The sequence below is a fragment of the Nelusetta ayraudi genome, unplaced genomic scaffold (assembly GCF_046127955.1).
Source record: "Nelusetta ayraudi isolate G7.1 ecotype Tasmania unplaced genomic scaffold, CSIRO-AGI_Nayr_v1 ptg000282l, whole genome shotgun sequence".
NCBI lineage: Eukaryota > Metazoa > Chordata > Actinopteri > Tetraodontiformes > Monacanthidae > Nelusetta > Nelusetta ayraudi.
Window position 1 is genome coordinate 101,464 of NW_027466330.1, and position 9,296 is coordinate 110,759.

At 54.4% G+C, this 9,296-nt stretch overlaps 2 protein-coding genes across 2 annotated transcripts; one reads left to right on the forward strand and one right to left on the reverse strand.

The window, feature by feature from the left end:
- Positions 1-1,134: 1,134 nt before the first annotated feature.
- cfd (complement factor D (adipsin)) lies at positions 1,135-3,686 on the forward strand. The gene is made up of 5 exons (XM_076017192.1): positions 1,135-1,279; positions 1,892-2,048; positions 2,148-2,289; positions 2,409-2,702; positions 3,170-3,686. The coding sequence occupies exons 1-5, from the start codon at positions 1,222-1,224 to the stop codon at positions 3,332-3,334; spliced, it is 816 nt and encodes a 271-aa protein (XP_075873307.1). The 5' UTR covers positions 1,135-1,221; the 3' UTR covers positions 3,335-3,686.
- Positions 3,687-4,925: 1,239 nt separating this feature from the next.
- On the reverse strand, positions 4,926-9,088 carry LOC142882444 (uncharacterized). The gene is made up of 3 exons (XM_076017191.1): positions 8,996-9,088; positions 6,846-7,736; positions 4,926-5,882 (listed from the first exon to the last, which is right to left on the reverse strand). The coding sequence occupies exons 2-3, from the start codon at positions 7,714-7,716 to the stop codon at positions 5,095-5,097; spliced, it is 1,659 nt and encodes a 552-aa protein (XP_075873306.1). The 5' UTR covers positions 7,717-7,736; positions 8,996-9,088; the 3' UTR covers positions 4,926-5,094.
- Between the last annotated feature and the right edge of the window lie 208 nt (positions 9,089-9,296).

Here is a 9,296-nt window from a genome sequence, read left to right on the forward strand (position 1 = left end):
ACATCTATCACTGCATTAGAAATGTGAGGTTCAATCTTTAGATGTGTGGACGTGTGCTTTTTAGATACTGTGACTTTCAGAACTTTCACAATAAAAGCATTTCTAAGCAGCTGCCCGCCCTCCCTTCCACCGAGCGCCCGCTGTCGACTTGTTTGTGCTTTTTCCTGCTGTGCGTCATGAACTTGTGCAACCCTGAGGGATGATGAATGTCTTTAACCTTCGGTGCTTCCTGGGAGCGAGGAGCAGTGTTTCCCAACATGTTGACCAATCTCCTGGTGTCTCTGCACGCACTCCTTGCAGAGGTGGACAGTGAGAAAGTACAGATGCGCTTCCTGACTTCCTCAAGTCCATCCTCAGCTCTCTGTACTGAAGAGTGGTTCTCTTTAGGACCGCCGTTTACTTTGACTCTCTGCATCCATGCAGTACTTTCTACTGCACACACTGGGAAAACACCACGCTTACTTTTGTGTTGAAAAGAAACAAATTGTGTTGAAACGAAAGTAGCACTAGAACTCTGCTGTAAACGTGTAGAAATAACATTTGTTATTGTTATTGACAGCGTCAACATCCCATAATATGTCTCACTGGGGACAGACTGTCCATGGCCTGCAGGGGGCACACATCAAATACAAAGAGCCCAACATTAGAATAGTAGGTGACCTTTGACCTCCTCTGGCCTTGCTGCCCGCAGCTGCTGAGGACACAGAAGATGCTGACTTGACAGCTTAACCCGACGCTAACCGTTAGCACCACGTGGCTAGCTCCCAGCCCCGCCCCCTCCAGACCTCCAGCCTTGCTGGGAACACTTTGTGCTGCCTGGACAGGAAGGGGCGGAGCCAGCTGGTGGGGAATGTGAGGAATGAGAGCTGCGAGCTGGGCCAAGCAGAATGATGGAGCCTCGTTGCTCTGCCAGTAAACAGAGGAGGAGGAGGAGGAGGAGGAGGAGGTGATGGCAGAGATGGAAGGGGTGGTGGAGGTGGAGGAGGAGGAGGAGGAGGTGATGGCAGAGATGGAAGGGGTGGAGGAGGTGGTGGAGGTGGAGGAGGAGCAGATGTCAGTGTGTTTACTCAGCAGCTACAGCTCCTTCCTGGAAGCGGTGGACGGGACGTCCTGCTCCACCTGATGGATGTTTCCTCTGGAGGAGCAGCAGCCCTTAAAATGAGCCGCCCACCGCACACACTGACACACACTGACACACACTGACACTGACTGACACTCACCATGGACTCGCACACAACACTCTGCCTGCTGGTGGTGGCTCTCGGTCTCCTTCCACACGGTGGGTCCATCATCTCCTGCTGCAGCTCCTCACACTGGACCCTGCTGCTGCTACTGCTGCTGCTGCTGCTGCTGCTGTTACTGCTGGTAATGCTGCTGCTGCTGCTGCTGCTGTTACTGCTGTTACTGCTGCTACTGCTGCTGCTGCTGCTGCTGCTGCTGCTGTTACTGCTGTTACTGCTGGTAATGCTGCTGCTGCTACTGCTACTGCTGTTACTGCTGCTACTGCTGCTACTGCTGCTACTGCTGCTGCTGCTGCTGTTACTGCTGCTACTGCTGCTGCTGCTGCTGCTGCTGTTACTGCTGGTAATGCTGCTGCTGCTGCTGCTGCTGCTGTTACTGCTGTTACTGCTGCTACTGCTGCTGCTGCTGCTGCTGCTGCTGCTGTTACTGCTGGTAATGCTGCTGCTGCTGCTGCTGCTACTGCTGCTGCTACTGCTGCTGCTGCTGTTACTGCTGGTAATGCTGCTGCTGCTGCTAAGTCTGCCATTTGGTTGATTGGACTGAGTCACACGGTCCCTCTAACACTTGCTGTGTGTCTAAAAGTGAGGTCTGTGTTTTTGCATTTGTGTATGTGTGTGTGTGTGTGTGTGTCTCTCTCTCTCTCTCTCAGGAGAGGCCATCCTGGGTGGCCAGGAGGCGGAGCCACACTCTCGGCCCTACATGGCGTCCATCCAGGTGCAGGAGGGCGAGGCCATGAAGCACGAGTGTGGGGGCTTCGTGGTGGCCCCCCAGTGGGTGATGACGGCGGTGCACTGCATGCCCACAGGGTGAGGAGGAAGAGCAGAACCTCGTCAGAAGCAAGCTCTCTGAAGCTCCGTGGTGATCTTCTTCTTCTCCTTCTTCTTCTCTTCTTCTTCTTCTTCCAGAGCGAATGGAAGGAAGGTGGTGCTGGGCCTCCACTCTCTCAGCCAGCCTGAAGACACCCAGCAGGTCTTCGACATCCTGGAGCTCCACAACCACCCGGATTACAGCAACAGGAACCACGAGAATGACATCGCCCTGATCAAGGTACCTGTATATGTAGAACCTGTATATGTAGAACCTGTATATGTAGAACCTGTATATGTAGAACCTGTGTGTATGTAGTAAAGCGCAGAGATCTCGACGTCCCTCCTTCGCTCCTGCAGCTCGATCGGCCCTTCAACGCCTCCGAGGCGGTGCGGGCGGTGGAGTTCCTGCGGGCCGGGGGCGTCAACCCCGACACCGACGCCACGGTGGACACGGCGGGCTGGGGCTCGGTGGACAACCTGGGCTCGCGGCCCGACACTCTGCACGAGCTGCAGGTGGAGGTGGTGAGCGCGCGGCGCTGCGCCCGTGGCGACTACTTTGGCTCCAAGTTCACCGGGAACATGATGTGCGCCCACAGGCTGTGCACCCCCCCCGCCTGCACCCTGCCCTTCAGGACCATGGACACCTGCGATGTGAGTGTGAGCAGCGGCTCAGGCAGAAGAGCTGAGAAGCTCCCAGTAGCCATCATCTCATTCACTGCTTGGAAATGGAGAGATTACAGTGAGAAGGGTTAGAGTTAGGGTTAGGGTTTAGGGTTAGGGTTAGGGTTAGTTAGGGTTAGGGTTAGGGTTAGGGTTAGGGTTAGTTAGGGTTAGTTAGGGTTAGGGTTAGTTCTCCTAATCGTCCAGCCACAAGAGGGTTAGTGTTAGGGTTTAGGGTTAGGGTTAGTTAGGGTTAGGGTTAGGGTTAGGGTTAGTTCTCCTAATCGTCCAGCCACAAGAGATCAGTGGCTGGTACTGGGTGGAGGGATGGAGGGAGGGAGGGATGGATGGTGGATGGATGGATGGGTGGATAGAAAGATGTGTGTGTGTGTGTGTGTGTGTGTGTGTGGTGTCCCTGCCCTCATCCTCCCTCTCCACCCCCCTACCCCCCACACCAGGGCGACTCCGGGGGTCCTCTGCTCTACGGGGGCGTGGTGGTGGGCATCACCTCCAACGGAGGGAAGAAGTGCGGCCAGCTGAAGAAGCCCGGCATCTACACCATCATCTCCCATTACACCCAGTGGATCGACAGCAAGCTGCTGGCCACGCCCTCCAGCACCTGAGGCTGGAGGGGCCGAGGCCAACAAAGTGCATCGTGGGTAAGATCGTGATGGAAACCTTCCAAGAAGACCTTTGCTATACTTTGTTAGCTCGATAGCTACGGAGCTAACAAGACTCTAACTAGCAAGCTAACTTCCAGAAGACCTTTGTTATACTTTGTCAGCTAGGTAGCGAGCAAGCTAGCAAGCTACTCCAGCCTGGGAGTCCCTGGGAGAAGTGGGGGACTCCTGTGTTTCACCTCCACACATATGTTAATCATTCACGCATGTATTTTTCCATCACTGCTGTACACCAGAATCAATAAAATGTTTTTCCCATGGTCAGATGTTGGCTCTGTGTCCAGTTTGTAAGAAACCCTGACCCTGACCCTGACCCCAACCCTGACCCTAACCATGACCCTGACCCTGACCCTGACCCCTGACCCTGCCCGTCTCGCACGTACAAATGATGGCGTTGAAGTTCATGAGTTCAACTGAACTGTGGACGAGTTGCTGCTGCTGCTGCTGCTGCTGCTGCTGCAACTTCTCTGAGATCTGATGATGATCTGAGATGTCTCTCCATTCAGGAAGATATCATTAATAATAGAGATGTATGGAGTGGGCGGCGACGGGTGCGGGCGGAGGGGAGGTCCCGCCAGGGGGGAGGTCCCACCAGGGGGGAGGTCCAGCCAGGGGGGAGGTCCCACCAGGGGGGAGGTCTCACCAGGAGGGAGGTCCCACCAGGGGGGGGGTCCAGCCAGGGGGGAGGTCCCACCAGGGGGGAGGTCCCACCAGGAGGGAGGTCCCACCAGGGGGGAGGTCCAGCCAGGGGGGAGGTCCAGCCAGGGGGGAGGTCCCACCAGGGGGGAGGTCCCACCAGGAGGGAGGTCCCACCAGGGGGGAGGTCCAGCCAGGGGGGAGGTCCCACCAGGGGGTCCACCCCCGCTGGCCGGGATTCATTTTGTTATTTAAAATGATTTTCCAGTGTTTATATTGCAGATGTATTGACTTGATGTACGGTGGACGGTGGCATGGAGAGGTGGACCAATGCTGACTCGTCCAATTCAAACCAATGAGGACGTCCCATTGGTCCGACCAATGCCAGGCTCCCTGCCCACCGCGAGGCGATCGGAGCCGGTTCCGACCCGAGTCCCTCGCCGGGTCGTTGGACGAGCCTTTCCCACTGCCACCACGTGCTGACTCATGGCGGGACGACAGTGCACTGTCTGGCCAGTGGGAAAGGGGCCATGCCTGTGTTTACACTGTGTATTATACACACATTAAGTGCAATATTATATATAAAATATATTCTATCTATTTACACTCTGGAGCCGAGCAACAACATTCCGTTGGCTGAGACTTCACTGTTGTGTTTCATTTTGCAATGTCAATAAAGAAGTCTATTAGTATTATTTCATATTTGTCTTCATTGTTTTGCAACTACTGACGCTGTTGTGTTGTTTTTAACACTGACAACTCCCTCATCTTTACCTTTGCCACTTTTTAAAATCTTTTTTGTACTTTTTTTTCAAACCTCATATCATGTCTGTCTCCGCCACACCTAACATTCCACCACCATGTCACATGACCTGTGACAAATAAAAATAGATTGAAATAGAATATATGAACTTTATTGATCCCAAATTGGAAAATGACACTGTCGCAGTACTTAAACATGATACAAAAAACTGTACAGTAATTATATGACTGGAATTATACAGCAAAAAAACCCTCTGAATCTCTGAACCTGTTCTGACCGTCATCTCCAAGCTCCGCCCTCCCTGTCAGCCCTCTGTCAGCAGGCAGTTCCCCTCCAGCACGCCGACCCCGCCCTCCTTCATGGCCCGCCTCCTCTCCTGCAGCACAGCCACAGAGAACTTTCTCCCCGGGTGAGGGCGCCCCCCGTGGGCGGCCACCAGCCGGTCCACGGCGGCCAGCAGCTCCTGGACCTGTAGGGAGCTCTGGTCTCTGGCTCCGCCCCCGTGGACAGTCAGCTGGTGGAAACGGGCGCCGCAGCACCGCACCAGGGCTTGCAGGCTGGCGTGGGCCCCGCGCACGTAGTCGCAGGCCCCCTGCTGGGGCCCCTGGTGCTGGGGCCCCTGGTGGTGGGGCCCCTGGTGCTGGGGCCCCTGGTGCTGGGGCCCCTGGTGCTGCTGGACAAACAGGACCAGGGCGCGCTCGACAAAGTCCCGGCCAAAGATTCTCTGCAGGTGGCCCAACATGAGGCTCTCGGCCTGGGTGAAGCGGTCCAGCTGCAGCACCAGCAGGAAGACGTGGGGTCCCGGCAGGGCGAGGGCCAGGCAGTCCCGCACCAGCTCCGCCTCCTCCCGCCCGTCCTCGTCCCACAGCTCGGGGGTGTCCACCAGCACCAGCTGCCGGCCCCCCTGCCCCTCCGCCCCCCCCACCGTCACCTTAGTCCTCTGGCAGCAGCGGGTGGGCCGTGGACGGGGCCGGTGCCAGGGGGCGGGGCCAATGCCGTTCTGACCGGCCGCCCGCTGGGCGATCAGGGCGAGGGCCGAGGTCTTCCCGCTGCCGGAGACGCCGAGCAGGACCACCGAGGTCTTCTTCTCATCTGGGTCAGAAGAAGAAGAGGAGGAAGCAGAAGCATCAGCTGAGTTCAGCAGGTTCAGGGTTCAGGTTCAGGGTTAGGGTTAGGTTCAGGTTCAGGGTTAGGTTCAGGTTCAGGTTCAGGTTCAGGTTCAGGTTCAGGTTCAGCGTTTCGATCGGTTCACGCGAGGATTGCGAGATCGCGCGACAACCCGGGTAGTTTTGCGTGTATTTAAAGACAAAACTCTTTTGATCGTCTGAACTGAGTGTTCGGCACCGCTGTGTGTAAAAAGAAAACAATGACAAAGCCGACTGCTGGTCTCACATTAAACACAGGTGTTTGAAACATACCTGCATTTTGTTCATTATATTTTCAGCATTAAGGTTAAATCTGCTGTATTATCTGACTGCCGAGCTTCTGAAGCTGATGCGTCACGTTAACCTTTCACAGTAAAATACAGCACATTGCACATTATGATGAAAATCTACTTCCCAACCATCGACTTCCTGCCAGCTTCTGTTGGTGCGAATGAGGCAACGCATGGAAAATACAACCGCTGCTTATTAAGACGTGTGGCAGCAACCACCAGCAGCAGCAGCTCCACCTCCTCCACCTCCTCCTCCTCCACCACCACCCACCACCACCACCAGCAGCTCCACCTCCTCCTCCTCCTCCTCCTCCACCTCCACTAACACCAGCAGCAGCAGCTCCACCTCCTCCACCACCACCCACCACCACCACCAGCTACACCTCCTCCTCCTCCACCACCACCACCACCAGCAGCTCCACCTCCTCCTCCTCCTCCTCCTCCTCCTCCTCCACCACCACCACCACCAGCAGCTACACCTCCTCCTCCTCCTCCACCACCACCACCACCACCAGCAGCTACACCTCCTCCTCCTCCTCCTCCTCCACCTGCTCCACCTCCTCCTCCTCCTCCTCCTCCACCTCCACTAACACCAGCAGCAGCAGCAGGTGTCCTGGTACCTGGAGTGATGCTGAGCTGCTGCTGGAGCCTGGCCCTGTGGCTCCTCCTCACCACCTCCTTCTCCAGACCCTCCTTCTTGATCCGGTAGCACCTCCTCTGCTCCTCCTCCTGCCGCCGCTCTTCCGCCTGTTTGGCTGTCAGCTGCTGCAGCTCCGCCGCCCTCCTCCGTTCCTGCTGCTCCGCCCACAACACAAACTCCTGGTCCTCCTCCTCGGCCTGGAGCTCCTGGTGCCTCAGCGTCTTCACGTCCTCGCCACCGCCGCCACCCTCGCCACGGTCACTGCTGCTGCTGCACCTGCTGCTCCTTTTGGCCTCGGTCAGGTGGTGCTTCTCCGCCGGCATAAAGTGCAGCAGGTGGAGCAGGATGTCCAGCCCGTCCAGGGCCGTGGACGAGCTCATCCTGCAGTAGCGACCTTGGCAGGCGTCCATCAGTTCCAGGAGGTCGTGGTCCGGAGCCCCGCCCACCTCGCCGTCGTCCAGGGAGACCACGGCCAGCCGTCCCAGCGCCTCGGCTCCGAAGCTGCTCAGCAGCGCCCCCAGCAGGCTCCTCTCCCTGCCAGAGTAACGCCCCCCCCGAATCAGCAGCAGGAAGCTGTGGGCACCGTTTGGGTAGACAGCCTCCTCCTCCTGCTCCTCCTCTTGCTCCTCCTCCTGCTCCTCCTCTTGCTCCTCCTCTTCCTCCTCCTTCTCCTCCGCCTCCTCCGCCAGTGCAGCATGGTAGAAGCTGACAGAGCGGCCCCCCGCCGTCACATGACACGCCCGCTTTGACCCCAGAGGGTCAGAGGTCAACGTGCCGAGCACTGACAGGAAGTGGGACCAGTGCTCCTGCGACGACACCACCGTCATCGCCTGGCGCGAGCCAGAGGCCATGGCAGGTCAAAGGTCACGGCCTGGGGTCAGAGGTGGGAAGAAACCAAGTGCAAATACTTTGTTACTGTACTTGAGTATATTTTTCAGCGATCTTTACTTTGTATTTTTCTTTTTCCTGCCACTTTTTACTTTGACTGCCTACATTTGAACACAAGTATCTGCCCTTCCTACTGCTTACACTGTAAAAACACACTGGTGACTTTTGCTGTTTAAAAGTCTTTAAAAGATACAAATGGTGTTCAAAGCCATTCACTGATCGTTGATTCTAGTTGCTGTTGCTTGAAGTGGAGCTGTTTGAACTCTGCTGTTGTGTCGTTGGATGTAAAAGTGAATATTTTAAAGACAGGAGATTATTTTAGAGGACCTTGGCTCTGGGGTCAAAGGTCAGTACATTTTCAGTCCAGAGAAAAATAAACATGTAGAAAATAACGTCGGTTATTGTTATTAACAGCGTCAACATCCCATAATATGTCTCACAGGTCAGAACTGTTCCTGATTACAGTTTGGTTGAGCGACAATTGAAAGAAAGAAAATGTAGCAAAGCTGTTCTGCTCATCAAGACCTCTGACCTCTGACCTCTGACCTCTGCTCAGCTCAGTTCAGATTATTCTGTCACAACTTTTTATTTTTTGAACAATGATCAACCAATGCATGGTTTCAAAATAGGCAAAAAATATATATATTTTTTTCTCCTTTTTTTAATTTATTTATTTTTTTACCTCAGAACCCTTCAGAAAATGAACTTCCTTTTACTTGAGTGAACGGAGAGTATTTTTTGTGCACAACTATCTATACTTCAGAACCAGAACCAGAGGGAGTTCTCTTTAGTCACACGGCTCCAGTCCACTGAGTAATGTACATAAAATATAGAAGCATGCAATAACTAAAGTAAAAACAATAAAAACAATAGAAAATTAAATGACCGACTATTTTTACACAGTACAAAGCTGACAGTATGAAAGAATTGGCATAGTGCCAAGTGCAAATTGAACAGTTTGGGGGGGGGGGGGTTAAAGAGCATATAATTATAAAATACTGTAAACCTTTGGAGGAATGCATGTGGATGTATATGGCAGACAGTGATTTTACAAGGAGGACTTGTGCAGTTTAATGGCCACAGGAAGCAAAGCTCTCCTGCAGGTCGTCCTCTCAGTGCACCAAACAAAGCACAGCTCTTTCCCAGCAGACTGCGACTCACTGCACTGCACACATGTTCCCATTTTAAATCTTAAACACCGTCGGATATCCTGCTGTTTGGTTTTAAAAAGTAAAACCTTACTGTGCGGCTGCTCGTCCTGCGGCGCTTCCTTCCTGGATCTCCGGTCTGAGCCGTGCCTCCCCGCCAAGATAAGAGCACGGACAAACTGGATTCTCTGGCTGCGGAACCAGTGTGATGAGGACAGGACAGGTGAGACGTCACCTGACCGCCCCTGTCGCTGTGGAGGAAGTGCATTCCACAGAGACGCTTCACTGCCGAGCTGAGCTTCTGATGAGCGCATTGGTGTCAAACTCGCATTGGTTTTGGTGTCAAACTTAAAAAGAGACGACAAGTTTTATTTACATTTCATTTTTTTGATGAG

Bases quoted from the DNA above. Each gene is read 5' to 3' on its own strand.
- cfd (XM_076017192.1), top strand. From the start codon at position 1,222: ATGGACTCGCACACAACACTCTGCCTGCTGGTGGTGGCTCTCGGTCTC. The intron at 2,049-2,147 runs GTGAGGAGGAAG...TTCTTCTTCCAG, and splicing joins GTGCACTGCATGCCCACAGG to AGCGAATGGAAGGAAGGTGG. The intron at 2,703-3,169 runs GTGAGTGTGAGC...CCCCCACACCAG, and splicing joins GGACCATGGACACCTGCGAT to GGCGACTCCGGGGGTCCTCT.
- LOC142882444 (XM_076017191.1), bottom strand. From the start codon at position 7,716: ATGGCCTCTGGCTCGCGCCAGGCGATGACGGTGGTGTCGTCGCAGGAG. The intron at 5,883-6,845 runs GTACCAGGACAC...CTTCTGACCCAG, and splicing joins GCAGCTCAGCATCACTCCAG to ATGAGAAGAAGACCTCGGTG.